Here is a 19760-nt window from a genome sequence, read left to right as displayed (position 1 = left end):
TTGATAGTGGGATATATATCACTTTGGGTATATGCTCGACAACAGTAAAATCATATGCTATATCTAATTCTAGTTTTTTGTAGAATTTCCCTACTGATTTCCAGAATGGCTGTTTCACTTTCCATTGCTGTCATTTTTCAACTTGGACATATTGAATGGAATGAGGCAAAATTAGAACACAACTTTATTATTGATTTCCCTAATGGCTACATATGGGAAATAGGAAATTATTTTTCTCATGCCTTTTATTTCTTCTTTGAGAACTCTGTATTTGGTTCTATGTGCTAATATTAGCTGTTTTATTTTCTTGGTGTTTAAACTTTCCCCCACCTGATTCTTGCTATGTTTCTATAGAAATAACTCTCTGTCATATATTACAGCAGCTAAAGTGCTAATTCTATACTGTAGGTTATCTAATTACCCACATGATGATTGTTAGTAGTGTGAGGGTATTGGTTTCATGAAGTTTCACGTTTTAATTATTAATTTTATTGAACTAATAAAATTTATTTAAAAATATACAACTCAGTATTGACATTTTTAAAGTCATCTAAATGATTTCTAGTAGTTAAATCTCTCTTATATATAAAATAACTTCTAAAAGTAAAAACTAAACGTAATATGCACTCAAAGAATTTTAAAAAGCTATTTGGAACATTAAACATGATAGAAATAGAAAAAATATCTTTTATGAAGTCCTCTATGAAAGGATATTTTATGAATTTCATGATTATATAGAAAAAATTTCATTGCCAAGAAAGAATAATCAGCATAATAATGGCTTCATAGAATAAAATAGATATGTTCCTTCTGTTTCCTTTTTGTGGAATAGTTTGAAGAGTATTGGTATTAGGTCTTCCTTGAAGATCTGATAAAATTCTGCACAAAAACCTCCTGTTCCTCGACTTAATTTATGGTTCATAGATTTTAATGACTGCTGATATTTCTTTAGGGGTTATGGGCTGATTTTGAAGATTTATCTGATCCTGATTTAACTTTGCTACCTAGAATCTGTCTGGAAAAGTATCCATTTCATCCAGATTTTCTAATTTTGTTGAATATAGGATTTTGTTGTAGGTTCTGATGATATTTTGAATTTCCTCAGTTTCTATTGTTACCTACTTCTTCATTTCTGAGTTGGTTCATCTGGATGCTGTCTCTGTGCCTTTTAGTTAGTCTGGCTATGGGTTTATCTATTTTTTTGATTTTCTCTAAGAGCCAAGTCCTGGTCTTGTTCATCCTTTGTATAGTTCTATTTGTTTCAACTTCATTGATGTTAGCCCTAAGTTTGATGACTTTCTGCCTTCTACTCCTCTTGGGTTTGTAAGATTCATTCTGTTTTAAAGCTATCAGGTGTGCTGTTCAGCTGCTAGTGTATGCACTCTCCAGCTTCTTTTTGGAGGCACTCAGTGCTATGAGATTTCCTCTTAGCACTGCATTCATTGTGTCCCATAAATTTGGGTATGTTGTGCTTTCATTTTCATTGAATTCTAAAGTCTTTAATTTCTTTATTTCTCCCGAGACCAAGTTATTATTGAGTAGGGCATTGTTTAGCTTCCATGGGTATGTGGGCTTTCTGATGTTTTTCTTGCTATTGAAGACAAGCCTTAGTCAATGGTGATCTGATGAGATGAGTTCAATCTTCTATCTGTTGAGGACTGTTTTGGGAACAAGTATATGGTTAATTTTGGAGAAGGTACCATGAGGTGCTGGAAAGAAGCTGTATTCTTTCCTTTTAGGATGAAATGCCCTATAGATATCTGTCAAATCCATTTGGTCCATAATTTCTGTTACCTTCAATGTGTCTCTGTTTAATTTGTGTTTCCATGATCTGTCCATTGATGAGACTCAGGTGTTGAAGTCTCCCACTATTATAGTGTGAAGTACAATGTACACTTTGAGCTTTAGTAGATTATTTTTGTTATGAATGTGTCGACCTTGCATCCGGTGCATAGATATTTAAAATTAAGTGAAAAATGTCTTTCCTCATCCTTTTTGAATATTCCTGGGTGAAAGTTACTTTTATTCAGTATGAGAATGTCTCTTCCAGCTTGTTTCTTTGGACCATTTGCTTGGAAGATTGTTTTCCAGTCCTTGAATCTAAAGTAGTGACTTTCTTTGACACTGAGAGGCTTTTCCTGTATGCAACAAAATGTTGGGTCCTGTTTATGCATCCAGTCAGTTAGTGTATGTCTGTTTATTGTGGAATTGAGCCCATTGATGTTAAGAGATATTTACTAAGTACTATTGATTGTTGCTTCCTGTTATTTTTGTTGTTGAAGGTTGAAATATGTTTGTGTGGCTGTATTTTGGCTTTGCTGAAAGAAGATTATTTTCTTGCATTTTTCCAGCATGTAGTTCGCCGCCTTTTGTTAAAGGATTCCATCTATTATCTTTTGTAGGTCTTGATGTATGGAAAGATGTTGTTTAAAATTTTTTTTTATCAGGGAACATCTTGACTTCTCCAGCTATGATAATTAAGAGTTTTGCTGGGTATAGTAGCATGGGCTGGCATTTGTATTTTCTTTGGTTCTGTATGACATCCGCCCAGGATCTTCTGGCTTTTGTAGTCTCCAGCGAGAAGTCTGGTGTAATTCTGAATGCTCTGACTTTATCTGTTACTTAACCTTTTTCAGTTACTGCTTTTAATATTCTTTCTTGCATTTTGTGTTTTGAGTATTATGTGGCAGGAGGAAGTTTTGTTAGGCTCCTGTCTTTTTGGAGTTCTGTAGGCTTCTTTTATGTTCATGGGCATGTATTTCTATAGGTTAGGAGAGTTTTCTTCTATAATTTTGTTGAAAATATTTACTGGCCATTTAAATTGGGAATCTTCAGTTTCTTCTAATCCTATTATTCTTAGGATTTGTCTTTTCATTTTGTCCTGGATTTCCCAGATGTTTTGGCTTAGGACCTTTTTACATTTTGCATTTTCTTTGACTCTTTTGACAATGTTTTCTATGGTATTTTCTGCACCTGAGATTCTCTCTTCTATCTCTTTTATTTTGTTGATGATGCTTGTATCTTTATCTCCTGATCTAGTTCACAGGTATTCTATTTGCAGGGTTCTCTCTCTTTGAGATTTCTTTATTGTTTCTATTTCATGTTTGAGATCGTATATGGTTTTGCTCAGTTCCTTCCTGTGCTTGATTGTGCTTTCCTGTATTTCTTTAAGGGGTTTTGGTGTTTCCTCTTTAAGGGCTTCTAACTGTTTAACTGGGTTTTCCTGTTGTTGGGAACCAGAGAGCTTGGCTCAATGCCCCCAGATGAGCTGTTTGCACAGGTTTCTTGAGAGCAAAACATCCCATGGCTTAGCTTGATTCCTGCTCTCCTGCCTGGTGTTGTATGGACTTCCCAGGTGCCTGACCTATGGCTGTAATTGATTTTTCCTGTTCCCTTCCCTGGCCTCTAGTATATATATTGCTGGACTCACAGTAAAGCTTTGGCATTCTCCCTACAGAATGACCCATGTCTGTGTTTTTTGTTAATCCTCCAGTGCTATGCCTGATACTTGATACAGTGGCAAGCACAGGTGCTGTTGTCCTGTATTTCTTTGACTGAGATATTTATGTCCTGCTTAATGTCCTGAATCATTATCATGAGATGTGATTTTAAATAAGAGTCTTGCTTTTATGATATGTTGGTGTATCCTGGAATCACTGTGGTGGTAAAAAGTGGGTTCTGATACTTTGCATATGCCAAGTAGCTTTGGGTTCTGTTGCTTATGTTCCTGTACTTGCCTCTTGCCAACTAGTTATCCCTGGTGTTAATTGGTCTTTCTCTCTCTGCCTGTGGCTTGTCCCTCCCACAAGCCTGTGTGTCAGAAATCCTGGGATACCAGTTCACTCTGGGAAGCATTTGGATAATGATAATGATATCCCACTCGCTGGTCACCCTTTCACCAAACACCCTTCCCATGATATCCCACTTCCCAGCTACCTGTCCACAATCTTGCCATCCCACATCTGCCTTCCCCCCCCCCTTTTGCCTGTGTGAAGGCGATTTTACAGCCACCTACACTTCTCCCAGCCTACTGCCTAGTATACCCATACACTGTGACATTAAACTTCCCCAGGTCCAATGTCCTCTCCTCCCATTGCCGTCAGGCAAGTCCATGCTCTGCTACACCTGTATCTGGTGCCGGGGATCCATCCAAGTTCATTCCGTAGTTGATGGTCTAGACTCTGGGAGAACTGGGTAGTTAAGCAAGCCTATGTTGTTCTTCCAACGGGGTTGCAATCTCCCTCTGCTCCTCCAGTTCTCTCAGCTCCCTCACCAGGTCCCTGAGCTCAGTACAATGGTTGGCTCCAAGCATCCATATCTGTATTGAGCAGTTGCTGACCTAACCCTCCAAGGATCTATCATACTAGTTTCCTGTCAGCAAGTGAGTCTTGACTGCAGCAGTGTTGGGTTTGTCATCTGCAGACATGATGGATCCCTTGGTGGGGCAGTCCCAGGAAGGCCAGTCTTTCAATCCCTGTTCCTTTCCTCTGTTCTTCCTTTGGACAGGAAAGGCTCCTAGTGGAAGGATGGGGTCACACTGGCATCTCAATGTTTTTAACCCAGAAATGTTCCTATTGCCACTCTTTAAAGACTATTGTGAATAGTCTTCATTTTCAATGTGTTTTATTATTTGCTCAGAAGTCTATTGTTTGTTGGTTTCAGTTTTTGCTTTTGTGTTTGTGTGTGTGTGTTGTATTTTATCTTGATAATTTGCAGAATGTGTTTAATAGCTGTAACAATTTCTCTTTTTAGAATTTGTTTTTGTTTTGATGTACAACATCAGTACATCATTTCTTACTCCTTTTTCTTTCCTTCCTCAAATCTCTCTCGTATATATATTTATCTCTTTCGAACTTGTGTCCTCTTTTATCACATTAAGTGTTGTTACATACAGACAAATATGTGTGTGTCTGTGCACATATATATTCCTACATATATCCTACTTGAACTATGTGTTACTTTTATATATTTTAGAAAATGAATACTTCATCATTTACTGTTTTTTTTTTTTTTACATATAAGAGTGATTTGTCTGTGTTAATGTGTGTATACTACATGCATTCACTGCCCAGGAAAGCTAGAAGAGGGCTTTGGATTGCCTTTAACAGTAGATACAGAGGATAATGAGACATCCTATGCATGCTGGGAACAAACTCTATTCTTCTTCAAGAGCAGCAAATTCTCATAACCAGTGAACCATCTATCTCTCCCTAGGTTTAAGAGACTTAAGGGTTTTGATATACAGGAGCTCCTGGGGACTAGATCACCAACCAAAGAACCATGGTTCTTTGGTGGATCCCATGGCTTTGGCCATGTAAGTGGCAGAAGATGGCCTTGTTGGACATAAGTGGGAGGAACAGCCCTTGTGCCTCAGGGATTTCATGCCCTAATATAGGGGAATGCCAGGGCAGAAAGGCAAGAGTGTGTGTGTGGGTGGTAGAGATGCAGGAGGAGGAGGGATGGGATAGGGGTTCCAGAGAGGAGACCTGTAAAGGAGATGGCATTTGAAATGTAAATAAAGAAAATATCCAATGGAGAAAAAAATGTTGTTGATATCATTACAAGACCAAATTCCTCTCTGTGACATCAAGTCTCTGTAGCTGCATTGTTGGAATCACTTCTCGCCATCAAACCTATTCTGTATTAGCCTGGCAGTTCTGGACAGGACACTATTATCTCTTATCTCAATGGCTTTGCATGTTTTGTTATTGTTGTTGTTGCCTGTTTTTTCATTAATTGCTTAAAGACTATATGGTATTGTCCGTCTCCTATTACTATTAAAATAATTACAATGTTTTTTCATATATAATTTGACAATCATTCATACCATTGTACTGTCAGAATTTCATGTAATTCTATAACTTCAATGAATTTAGGGATATATTTTATTTATTTTTAATAGAGAAATTTAATAAATTAATTATTAAATAAAAATAAATATTCAATGAAGAAAACTCATCACAGATATAGCAGCACTTTTATTACTTGCCTTACAATTAAAATACATTGAACTACACATATTTAAATTTTCATAATATACTTCATTATTTAAAACATTTTTAAATCTAAATATATTTTATCATATTCTTTTCCTCCTCTAACTCCTTACAGATTCTATTCCTGTTCCTACACACCCAACTTTTAAATTCTTTCTCCAAAGAAAAAACAAAAAATTCAACACACACCTACAAAAAAAATAAATAAATAAAAAGCATCCAAAAAAAAAAAAAGAAAGAAAGAAGGAAAGAGAGAGAAAGAAAGAAACCAAAGAAAACTCACCTGCAGTTAAAAAAAAAGCACACATGCAAAATAACATGTAACCCATTGTTGGTCAGTCTGAACATGAGGCCTTCCCTGTAGTGGTTGATCTGTCTGGTGTGACTCCACTGGAGAAAACAGATTGACCTTTTTAGTGTGTCTAAATGAAATTTCAGTTGCTAACTTTTTCTCGGTAGTTAGATTTCCATTTATTTATTTATCAGTTTGGCGGTTCCTCTGATAATTGGACATAGTAGTACCTGAGGACCCAGATATAACACTCCTGGGCATATACCCAGAAGTTGCTCCAACATGTAATAAGGACACATTCTCCACTAGGTTCATAGCAGGTTTATTTATAACAGACAGAAGCTGGAAAGAGGCAGGATGTCCCTCAAGAGAGGAATGGATACAGAAAATGTGGTACCTTTAAACAATGGAGTGCTACTTAGCTATTAAATCCATGTCTTCATGAAATTCTTAGGCAAATGGATGGAGCTAGAAAATAACATTCTGAGTGACTTAACCTAGTCAATCACTAAAGAACATATATGGTATGCTCACTAATAAGTGAATATTGCCCCAGAAGGTAGGAATACCCAAGATATAATTCACAGACCGCATGAAATTCAAGAAGAAGGAAAACCAAAGTGTGGACACTTTGGTCCTTCTTAAAAGGGGTACAAAACACCTATGGGAGGAAATACAGAGACAGTGTGTAGCAGATTGAAGGAAAACCATCCAGAGACTGCCATTCATGGGGATCCATTCAATATACAATTAAGGAACCCAGACACTATCGTGGAACAGGATTGAAGATCCAAAAATGAACCCACACACCTATGGCCACTTGATCCTCGACAAAGAGGCTGAAAACATCCAATGGAAAACAGATAGCCTTTTCAACAAATGGTGCTGGTTCAAGTGGAGGTCAGCATGCAGAAGAATGTGAATTGATCCATCCTTGTCTCCTGTACTAAGCTCAAATCCAAATGGATCAAGGACCTCCACAGAAAGCCAGATACTCTAAAGCTAATAGAAAAGAAAATGGGGAAGACCCTTGAGAACATGGGTACAGGGAGAAAGTTTCTGAACAGAACACCAATAGAGTATGCTCTAAGAGCAAGAATTGGCAAATGGGACCTCATAAAATTACAGAGTTTCTGTAAGGCAAAGGACACCATCAAGAGGACAAATCGGCAACCAACAAATTGGGAAAAGATCTTCACCAATCCTACATCAGATAGAGGCCTAATATCCAATATATATAAACAACTCAAGAAGTTAGAGTCCAGAAAACCAAACAAGCCTATTAAAAAATGGGGTACACAGTTAAACAAAGAATTCTCACCTGAAGAACTTCGGATGGAAGAGAAGCATCTTAAAAAATGCTCAACTTCATTAGTCATTAGGGAAATGCAAATCAAAACAACCCTGAGATTTCACCTTATACCAGTCAGAATGGCTAAGATTAAAAATTCAGGAGACAGCAGGTGTTGCAGAGGGTATGGAGAAAGAGGAACACTCCTCCACTGCTGGTGGGGTTTCAAATTGGTACAACCACTCTGGAAATCAGTCTGGCAGTCCCCTGAAAACTGGGCACCTCACTTCCAGAAGATCCTGCTATACCACTCCTGGGCATATACCCAGAGGATTCCCCACCATGTAATAAGGATACATGTTCATAGCAGCCCTATTTATAATTGCCAGATGCTGGAAAGAACCCAGGTATCCCTCAACAGAAGAGTGGATGCAAAAATGTGGTATATCTACACAATGGAGTACTATTCAGCCTTTAGAAACAATGAATTCATGAAATTCTTAGGCAAATGGATGGAGCTAGAGAACATCATACTAAGTGAGGTAACCTAGACTCGAAAGTGAATCATGGTATGCACTCATTAATAAGTGGATATTAACCTAGAAAACTGGAATACCAAAAACATAATCTACACATCAAATGAGGTACAAGAAGGAAGAAAGAGTGGCCCCTTGTTCTGGAAAGACTCAGTGAAGCAGTATTCAGCAAAACCAGAACGGGGAAGTGGGAAGGGGTGGGTGGGAGGACAGGGGGAGAGAAGGGGGCTCACGGGACTTTCAGGGAGTAGGGGGGCTAGAAAAGGAGAAATCATTTGAAATGTAAATGAAAAATATATCGAATAAAAAAAATTTTAAACAAAAAAAACCAAAAAAAAATTTTTTTAATGACTCCTGATATTTCGTTAGGGATTATGGGCCTATTTTGAAGATTTGTATGATCCTGATTTAACTTTGTTACCTGGAATCTGTCTAGAAAAGTATCCATTTCATCCAGATTTTCTAATTTTGTTGAATATAGGATTTTGTTGTAGGTTCTGATGATATTTTGAATTTCCTCAGTTTCTATTGTTATCTCCTCCTTCATTTCTTATTAGGTTAATTTGGATACTGTCTCTGTGCCTTTTAGTTAGTCTGGCTAAGGGTTTATCTATCTTTTTGATTTTCTCTAAGAGCCAATTCCTGGTCTTGTTCATTCTTTCTATAGTTCTATTTGTTTCAACTTCATTGATGTTAGCCCTAAGTTTGATGACTTCCTGCCTTCTACTCCTCTTGGGTGTATAAGGTTCTTTCTGTTTTAAAGCTTTCAGGTGTGCTGTTCAGATTCTAGTGTATGCGCTCTCCAGCTTCTTTTTGGAAGCACTTGGTACTATGAGTTTTCCTCTTAGCACTGCATTCATTGTGTCCCATAAATTTGGGTATGTTGTGCTTTCATTTTCATTAAATTCTAAAAAGTCTTTAATTTCTTTATTTCTTCCATGACCAAGTTATTATCGAGTCTTACTTTTATGATGTGTTGGTGTATCCTGGAATCACTGTGGTGGAAAAAAAATGGGTTCTGATACTTTGCATATGCCAAGTAGCTTTGGGTTCTGTTGCTTATGTTCATGTACTTGTCTCTTGCCAACTAGTTATCCCTGGTGTTAGTTGGTCTTTCTCTCTCTGCCTGTGGCTTGTCCCACCCACAAGCCTGTGTGTCAGAAATCCTGGAATACCAGTTCCTCTAGGAAGCATTTGGATAATGATAATAATATCCCACTTGCTGGTGACCCTTTCACCAAACACCCTTCCCATGATATCCCACTTCCCAGTAACCCCTCCACATTCTTGCCATCCCACATCTCCCGTCCCACAACCACCCCCCACCCCTTTGTGTCTGTGAAGGTGATTTTACACCCACCTTCATTCTTCCCAGCCTACTGCTGCAGTATACCCACACACTGGGGCATTAAACTTCCCCAGGTTCAAGGTCCTCTCCTCCCATTGCTGTCAGGCAAGTCCATGCTCTGCTACACATGTATCTGGTGCCATCGATACCTTCAAGTTCATTCCCTAGTAGATGGTCTAGACTCTGGGAGAACTGGGTAGTTATGCAAGCCTATATTGTTCTTCCAACAGGGTTGCAATCTCCCTCTGCTCCTCCTGTTCTGTCAGCTCCACCACCAGGTTCCCTGAGCTCAGTATGATGGTTGGCTCCAAGCATCCATATCTGTATAGATCAGTTGCTGACCTGACCTCCCAAGGATCTATCATACTAGTTTACTGTCAACAGGTGAGTCTTGACTGCTGGAGTGTTGGGTTTGTCATCTGCAGACATGGTGGATCCCCTGCTTGGGCAGTCCCAGGAAGGCCAGTCTTTCAAACCCTGTTCCTTTCCCCCTGTTCTTCCTTTGGACAGGAAAGGCTCCTGGTGGAAGGATGGGGTCACACAGGCATCTCAATGTTTTTAACCCAGAAATGTTCCTATTGCCACTCTTTAAAGACTATTGTGAATAGGATTTATTTTCAATGTGTTTTGTTATTCGCTAAGAAGACTATTGTGTGGGTGTTTTATTTTTTGGTTTTGTGTGTGTGTGTGTGTGTGTGTGTGTGTGTGTTGAATTTTATCTTGACAATTTGCAGAATGTGTTTAATAGCTGTAACATATTCTCTTTTTAGTATTTGTTTTTGTTTTGATGTACAACATCAGTACATCCTTTATTACTCCTTTTTCTTTCCTTCCTCAAATCTCTCTCATATATATTTTATCTTTCGAATTTATGTCCTCTTTTATTACATTAAGTGTTGCTACACACAGACATATGTATGTGTATGTTTGTGTGTGTGTGTGTGTTTGTGTATATATATATATATATATATCCTGTTTGACCTGTGTGTTACTTTTATATGTTTTAGAAAATGAATATTTCAACATTTACTATTTTTTTTTTACATACAAGAGTGATTTGTCTGTGTTAATGTGTGTATACTACATGCATTCAATGCCCAAGAAAGCTACAAGAGGGCTTTGGATTGCTTTGAACGATAGATACAGGGGATAATGAGACATCCTATGCATTCTAGGAACAAACTCTATTCTTCTGCAAGAGCAGCAAATTCTCATAACCAGTGAACCATCTCTCTCTCCCTAGGTTTAAGAGTTTTCTTCTCAGGTGTTTACTGTCTTCTTTTTTTTTTCCTTTTTTTGGGGGGGGATATAAGTTTATGTTACCTGCAAATAGATATTATTTGACTTCTTCCCTCTTATTGTATTCCCTGTATCTCTTTTTCTTGCTTTATTACTCTAGCTAAGATTTGAAACTTTATATTTAACAGACTTAAGAGTTTTGATATCTAGGAGCTCCTCAGGACTGGACCACCAACCAAAGAGTACACATGGAGGATCCCATGGCTCTGCCCACATAAGTGGCAGAAGATGGCCTTGTTGGACATAAGTGGAAGAAACAGCCCTTGTGCCTGAGAGATTTCATGCCCTAATATAGGGGAATGCCAGGGTAGAAAGGCAGTAGTGGGTGTGTGGGTGGTGGAGATGTAGGAGGAGGAGGGATGGGATAGGGGTTCCAGAGAGGAGACCTGGAAAGGGGATGACATTTGAAATGTAAATAAAGAAAATATCCAGTGGAGGAAAAAAATGTTGTTGATATCATTACAAGACCAAATTCCTCTCTGTGACATCAAGTCTCTGTAGCTGCATTGTTGGAATCACTTCTTCCCATCAAACCTATTCTGTTAGCCTGGCAGTTCTGGACAGGACACTAATATCTCTTATCTCAATGGCTTTGCATGTTCTGTTATTGTTGTTGTTGCCTGTTTTTTCATTAATTGCTTAAAGACTATATGGTGTTTTCCATCTACTATTACTAATAAATAATTACAATCTTTTTTCATATATAATTTGACAATCATTCATACCATTGTACTGTCAGAATTTCATGTAATTCTTTAACTTCAATGAATTTAGGGATATATTTTATTTATTTTAATAGAGAAATTTAATAAATAAGTTATTAAATAAAAATAAATATTCAAGTAAGAAAACTCATCACAGATATAACAGCACTTTTATTAATTGCCTTATAATTAAAATACATTGAACTACACATATTTAAATTTTCATAATATACTTCATACTTTAAAACATTTTTAAATCTAAATATGTTTTTAAGATATTCTTTTCCTCCTCTAACTCCTTCCAGATTGTATTCCTGTTCCTTCCCACCCAACTTTTAAGTTCCTTCTCCAAAGAAAAAACAAAAAAATTAATGCACACACACACCAAAAAAAATCAAAAGCATCAAAAAAAAACAAAACAAAACAAAGAAAACTAACCTGTAATTTAAAAAAAACACACATGCAAAATCACATGTAACCCATTTTTGGTAAGTCACCTATTTCTGAACATGAGGCCTTCCCTGTAGTGCTTGATCTGTCTGGTGTGACTCCACTGAAGAAAACAGATTGACCTCTTTTAGTGTGTCTAAATGAAATTTCAGTTGCTAACTTTTTCACAGTAGTTAGATTTCCATTTATTTATTTATCAGTTTGGCAGTTCCTCAGAAAATTGGACATAGTAGTACCTGAGGACCCAGATATAACACTCCTGGGCCTATACCCAGAAATTGCTCCAACATGTAATAAGGACACATGCTCCACTAGGTTCATAGCAGGTTTATTTATAACAGACAGAAGCTGGAAAGAGCCAGGATGTCCCTCAAGAGAGGAATGGATACAGAAAATGTGGTACCTTTAAACAATGGAGTACTACTTAGCTATTAAATCAATGTCTTCATGAAATTCTTAGGCAAATGGATGGAGCTAGAAAATAACATTCTGAGTGACTTAAACCAGTCAATCACTAAAGAACACATATGGTATGCTCACTGATAAGTGAATATTGCCCCAGAAGGCAGGAATACCCAAGATATAATAGAGACCACATGAAGTTCAAGAAGAAGGAAAACCAAAGTGTGGACACTTTGGTCCTTCTTAAAAGGGGTACAAAATACCTATGGGAGGATATACAGAGACAGTGTGTAGCAGATTGAAGGAAAACCATCCAGAGACTGCCATATCTGGGGATCCATTCAATATACAATTACCAAACCCAGACACTATTGTGGATGCCAAGAAGTTCTAGCTGACAGGAGCCTGATATAGTTGTCTTCTGAGGGGTTCTGCCAGTGCCTGCCAAATACAGAGTGGATGCTCTTAGCCTACCATTGAACTGAGCACAGGCTTCCCAATGGAGGAGCTAGAGAAAGGACCCTAGGAGCTGATGGGGTTTACAGTCCCATAGGAGGAATAACAACATGAACAAATGAGGACTCCCCGAGCTCCTAGGGATTTAGCCACCAACCACAGAGTACACATGGAGGGACCAATGGCCCCAGTTGCATATGTAGCAGAGGATGGGGTGGTCAGGTGTCAATGAGAGGAAAAGTCCTTGCACATGTGGAAAAGTGAGGGAAAAAGAGGGAAAAAGTGGAAAGGGGATAACATTTGAAATGTAAATAAAATAAATATCTAATAAAAATTTAAACAATAAATACAAAAGAAAAACAAAAAGTCTCACAGGCCCTGCCACTGCTCTATCTGATGGAATTAATTTCTGGTTTGTTGTTTTGTCCTTTGGAATGTGTAAAATGGAGCATTACCCAGAATATAGTCTATCTTTAGGATTTTCAAGTTGGGTGGAGGAAAGTTGTGTGTTTGTTTTGTTTTTGTATTTGCCATTGTATATGATGATACATGAGTGTGGTTTTAATTTGAGATTTTGCATTGGGCAAGCACAATGACTCTTCTTCACTTGTCTGAATTCACCTAAATTTCTTCAGGGAAATATCTCCACATCTAGTTCAATTGGACTGTTGGATTTTCATAATATTGAGATTTTTCACTTCCTTTGTCACACATGTGTTTGTGAATATTTGAGTTTGAGGCAGCATGTTTATCACTTTTAGTGATTTTCAAGCAAACATTTTTTGAACACACTGAAGTTATTATGTCTTCCTATTATGAACATGGCATTTGATTTCAAATTCAGGAATGTGAACTGAGACAATGAAAAGTTCCCTACTTTTTAAAGTATTTATAATTTTATGTTTAATTGATAATAAAATTTCAGTGTATACAATTTTGATTCAGGCTAGCTACACGTTTGTCATTACATCTCTGCTTTCCTTGAAAAAAAATCTGCTGGGAATATTTGAGTGAGTCCATTGCTGGGGCCCACTATTATCCCCAAAGTACTTGATTAGTGGTCAGGTATGGTGACTGAGAAGAAGGAAGAAATATGTTAGTGTAATATGATATGGTATGGGGAGGGGAGTGGGCATTCAGGTTGCAGTAGTGGGTGATGTTTGAAGATGGATCCTCTGATGCTTTTTGAGATAATCGGGTCTGGAATAGCTTTTGTTGCACATGTCACAGGGGTAGGGCCTCTCCCCACTGTGCTTTTGCTTGTGTCTCTTGAGATCTTCTGAGCGGAAGAATTTCCATTTGCATCCAGGCTCATCACAGGCATAATCCTTCTGACGTGTGTGTTTCTTCATGTGGTTTTTGAGGTGGTGAGACTTTTTGTATGATTTCTGACAATCCTGGTAGGTACAGGCGAAGCTCTTCAAAGGATGAGGGTTCTTCCGGGACACTGGGCTCTTGGTCTTGGTGTCTAACTTCATCTCTGCATGTTGTACCTGGACCAAACTGGAAGCTGAAGAGTTTTCCTGAGGTTGTCTTTGGACCAAAGGGGAACTTGAAGGATAAGGGTTTTCATCCACATATGAGGCTTGGGGACGAAGTGAAGTCACCTGCCAATCAAGGCTTCCTTCCAGATTGGGTGTTCCATTCTGACTTGGGAAGACATTTTCATCAAAAGAGGTCTTTATCTGACCCAAATAGAATATCTCTTCAGAACTGGGACTTGTCTCTGAATGGCTAGCCAGGTTCTCTTCTGGACTGTATGTTGTCCTCTTATACCCATGAAGAGTTGTGTCAAAACTGGAAGTCTCTTTCTGAAACTCATAGAAAGACTGGCCAGCAATTGAAATTGATACCTGGTGATTCACAGTCAAATCCTGGTCACATCTGTACCCTGATGAATGATACCCAGAGAGGGAGTGCTCACCACTGAGGAGATTCTCTTGATCTTTGGAGACATTCTGAACACTGAAGGATTTCATTTGGTCATTTGTTTGGTCACAGTTAATTCTCATCTGAGGCTCAGAGAAAACCTGGTTTCCATTTGGCAGTATCATCTGATCTCCATAGTATTCATTGTCAGCTACTGGGCTCTCCTGGTGATTCCTAAAACGATTCTGTTCAGAAAAGGATGCTATGATTTGATTGGGATAAAGGGCCTGTGTATAACTGGGTGATGTCATCTGATTCCCATAGAGAGTCAGATGCCCTCCATTCCTTGGTGTCACCTGATTGTAGTTGGTCTGGTTACCATGGAAAGGCATCTCATGTTCACCACTGAAAATCTGGTCATGTTTAGAAGCAAGGGAGTGATCTACATTTGGGTCCTGGAGAGCATGACTTCCTGAAAGCACCTTTTGATGATTACCAAAGTTAATCCTGGGATTCAAACACATTTCTGTATTTGTGAACAAGAGAGTCTTGTCAGAGTTCATTGTCCTCTTCCAGTAGCCTTCATTGTAGAGAGTATCCCTGGTGTCAAGTTCTGCTCTCTTCTGGGAATGAGAAAGGCATGTCTTCGGGGTGCTGTTGAGCTGCATGTGCTGAGGGCCTGCAGGGGAGATTTTCTGCTCAGCAGACACAACTTGCTGGTACCAAAAAGAGGTCTCACTTGGCTCTCCAAACAGGAAATCATTGGCTTCTCCCAGGTGTGCTGTTGAACTCAGAGTACAGGCTGCATCTTGGTTGCTACAGGATGTTGATGCCATCACTGTTTGTTTCCAGGTAGGCATATCTGAGCTCTGACCTGAAATAAGCTGGCTGGACTCCATAGGGGAAGGTTGGGTATTCCAGGATCCTGGCTGGGAAGCAACTGTGTTTTCTGCCATCTCCATATAGGCTTCACAGAAGGTGTAGGAACTCTCCATGTTCTTACACTGTTGGGAAAAGGAGAACACTGGGCTGAACTAGATATGCCACTGTGAGAGCTTAAAGTCCTCGAGAATACACACATTCAGTGGACAGACAGAAGTTACATATTAGAAAGAAGGCTGAAAATGTGTGCTGGATGCCAGGGCTTCACACGTTCTTTGGTTCTGATGAATGTGGAATGGTCAAGTAAAATTCAACTCTATTGCTCTGAGGTCTCCTTGTATAAAACTCATCCTGAGGTGGTCAGAAGTTATGATTCTATGATTTGGTAGACCATACCTTTCAGTGGGTAGGGCCTCATATCTAGAGAGCTTGTTTAAACATTTCATCCCAGGCTCATAGAACTCAGAAGGTGCTCCCAGCTAACCAGCCTCTTAGGTTCTTGTGTGTTAGCTTGCCTACTACCATTTACTTAATGGCCAATGTGCACCTTCAATATTGTACTCATCCATCTTGGAAGAGAATGTGGTATAGGATTTTTGGGGGCAATTGTGGTGGGTTTGTAAAGCAGTAGTAGAATTCATGTGAGGGTTGTTTTGGATGAAGATTGTAAATTAATATAATATTGTATGGTGTTGTTGAAACCTCTTGCAATGGAGAGTTATAGTGCATATGATGGTAATCTCAATAATGGGAATCTCAATACATGACCTGGTGTGGCCAATTTTGAATCCAGGCAAGTCTCCCTGAGGAAGGAATCTGCTGCATTCTCTAGTATTCTTCTTCTATGGGGTCCCATCAAGTTACTCAAATAATATAGACTAATGCAAAGAGACAGGTTCACTGTCAGCATACTGACAATAGGACCACATTGTCTAGGATTATATCCACACAGCTCACGGAACCTGGTCTAAGGATGGACAAAATGAAAGAAAAATCTAATTTTAAATTTAAAAAATGGAGTGATGAAATCAAATATTTAAGAAAGAAAGAAACAAAGAAACAAAGAAAGGAGAGAAAGAGAAAAAGTGAAAGAAAAATAGAAATCATATCATCATCATAATTATCATCTTCATCATTACCATCAATATGATTTGTCACAACATGTAGATTGAAAAAATAAGTGTAAAGTTTGGATGGATAGGTATACTTTTGAAATTAATTCAGGAACTTGTAATACATGAAATTAAAACTTGGCAACTGCTAGTACAATCTTTCACCTTTTCATCAATTAGAAAATGCTCTAAAAAGTATCCTCTGGTGTTTTGTGATGGTATCTTTACAAAAGCATCACTGATTAAAACACTTATTAGGTGTTCTGCTCAACATCCAGCCCTCTCCCAGGAAACTGGGGACCTCCTCCCACCAAGAAGATTCCAAGATGTTATAAGGCAACTTGGTTTTTTAAAAGTCTTTTACTACTTCAATCTAGTCTCAAAATGAGAATTCTTTTGCCTCTAACTTGCAGAGATGGAAAATATTTGCCTGAAAACTGGCTTAGGTCTCTATTTCTTAACATTATCATATAACATAGCTGCAGGGTACTCTCTACTTGATACCATTCAACATCCCTCAGTTTTAAAATATTTTATATTTTTTAAATTTATAAATTTATAAATAAAAAATTCTATATTTTTGTTTATGATTATTAAATAATAATAACAATTATGGGAAGAGAATAAAATCATCCAAATATTGACTGAAACATGTGGCAAAATGTAGAAAGTTTCCTTGAAATCTTTTTCATAAGTCTAAGCAGGACAAAACTGGACTTTTCTTCATGCCCTAAGTAGTGACATAGTAGGTGGTAGGATTTACCCTGGTCTTTCTCAAAGATAAATCTGAAGAATCAGAACAACTCTTGAGCTCTAGAAAGAGGCTCACACCTAAACCTAGTAAAAGCAAACCAGTAGCCAAGATCAAACTAAACGGCGAGAAAATTGAAGCAATTTCAGCAAAATCAAGGATAAGTCATGCCTGCCCAGTCTCTCTCTATCTATTCAATATAGTATATATAGTATATATTCAATAAATAAATTAGAACACAGAGAACAAAATAACCCTATTAAAAATGGGTTACAGAGAGTAACAGAATTTTTAACTGAGGAATCTCAAATGGCCAAGAATCACCTAAAGAAATGTTCAATATCCTTAGTCATCAGTGAAATGCAAATCAAAACAACCCTGAGACTCCACCTCTTACCAATCAGAATGGCTAAGATCAAAAACTGAAGTGATGGCAGATGCTGAAAAGGACTTGGAGAAAGAGAATCACTCCTCCATTGCTGTTGGGATCACAAGATGGTACAACAAACCTGGAAATATGTCTGGCAGTTCCTCAAAAAATTGGAAATAGTACTACCTGAGGACCCAGCTATACAACTCCTTGGCATATACCCAAAAGATGCCCCAATATATAACAACGATATATGATCCACTATGTTAATTGCAGCATTATTTTTAATAGCTGCAAGCTGGAAACAATCCAGATATCCCTCAACAAAGAAATGAATACAGTGAATGTCATACATTGACACCATGGGGTTGTACTCAACAATGACTCCAGGAAATTCTCAGGGAAGTGGATGGAACTAGAAAATATTATCCTGAGTGAGCTAAACCAATCACAAAAGGACAAAAATGGTATGTAGTCTCTCATAAATTGAGAATTAGGCAAGGTGGTTGGCATTCTCAAGATTCAATTCCCAGGTCTTTTGAAGCTTTAATAGAAGGAAGACCAAAGCGTGAATAATTCAGTCTTTCTTAAAAGGGAGAATAAAATAATCAAGGGAGGTAGAGCATGTTATGGATCTAAGGAGAAAGAGAGAAAGTAGAAGGGATATAAAGGGGGGCAGCATCAGGTATGGGAAGAGACAGTAGACGTATAGATCTTCAGAATTTGAAGAGAGTGTATATCAATGGAGGATGGAAAACATGGAGGAGCCACCAGAAAGTCTCAGAAGCCAGGGAAGCGAGGGGCTCCCAGGACCCAATGAGGATACTATTAACTGACATACCGAAAAAAAGTATAGTAAGAAACTATAGAACCCATAACCAGAGGTCAAGCACAACCTCCTATTGAGAGATGGGCAACTTACCTATCAACAAAATTTAAACCCAAAAATTGTTCCTCTCCAATGCAAATCAAAACAACCCTGAGATTTCACCTTACCCCAGTCAGAGTGCCTAAGATTAAAAACTCAGGAGACAGCAGATGTTGGCCAGGATGTGGAGAAAGGAACACTCCTCCACTGCTGGTGTGGTTGCAAATTGGTAAAACCAATCTGGAAATCAGTCTGGCGGTTCCTCAGGAAACGGGACATGTCACTTCCGGAGGATCCTGCTATACTACTCCTGGGCATATACCCAGAGGATTCCCCAGCAGGTAATAAGGATTCTTGTTCCACTATGTTCATAGCAGCCCTATTTATAGTAGCCAGAACCTGGAAAGAACCCAGGTATCCCTCAGCGGAAGAATGGATATAAAAAAATGTGGTATATATACACAATGGAGTACTATTCAGCCATTAGAAACAATGAATTCATGAAATTCTTAAACAAATAAATGGAGCTGGAGAACATCATGCTAAGTGAGGTAACCCAGGCTCAAAAGATTAATCATGGTATGCACTCAAAAATAAGTGGATATTAGCCTAGAAAATTGAAATACCCAAAACATAATCCACATGTCAAATGATGTACAAGAAGAATGGAGGAGTGGACTAGTTCTGGAAAGATTCAGTGTAGCAGTATAGGGCAGAACCAGAACAGGGAATTGGAAAGGGGTGGATGGGAGATCAGGGGGAAGGAAGATGGCTTATGGGACTTTTGGAAGTGGGAGGCCAGAAAAGGGGAAATCATTTGAATTGTAAATAAATATACCAATTTAAAAAAAAAAAAACTAGCTAATGGATTTAAATAAACGTTTCTCCAAAAGAGGTCTTGGGGAAAAAAAAGGAAATAAAGGGACAAAGTGTTAATCAAAGACCACAGGAAAGGCCATCCAGAAACTGCCCTACTTGGGAATCCATACCATATGCAGTCACCAAATCCAGACACTATAGTGGATGCCAAGAAAGTGCTTGCTGACAGGAGCCTGATATAGCTGTCTCCTGAGAGGATCTGCCAGAGCCTGACAAATACAGATGCTGTTGCTAGCAGGGAACCATTGGAATGAA

At 38.3% G+C, this 19760-nt stretch overlaps 1 protein-coding gene across 1 annotated transcript; it reads right to left on the bottom strand.

Annotated features, from left to right (window-relative positions):
* Positions 1-13910: 13910 nt before the first annotated feature.
* On the bottom strand, positions 13911-15605 carry LOC127679995 (Kruppel-like factor 18). The gene has a single exon (XM_052175555.1). It carries the CDS (start codon positions 15603-15605, stop codon positions 13911-13913), a length of 1695 nt encoding a protein of 564 aa, XP_052031515.1.
* Positions 15606-19760: the final 4155 nt, after the last annotated feature.

This window comes from Apodemus sylvaticus, chromosome 3 (genome assembly GCF_947179515.1).
Source record: "Apodemus sylvaticus chromosome 3, mApoSyl1.1, whole genome shotgun sequence".
Lineage (NCBI taxonomy): Eukaryota > Metazoa > Chordata > Mammalia > Rodentia > Muridae > Apodemus > Apodemus sylvaticus.
This window is presented reverse-complemented; position numbering and strand designations above follow the sequence as displayed.

Bases quoted from the DNA above. Each gene is read 5' to 3' on its own strand.
- LOC127679995 (XM_052175555.1), bottom strand. From the start codon at position 15,605: ATGGAGATGGCAGAAAACACAGTTGCTTCCCAGCCAGGATCCTGGAAT.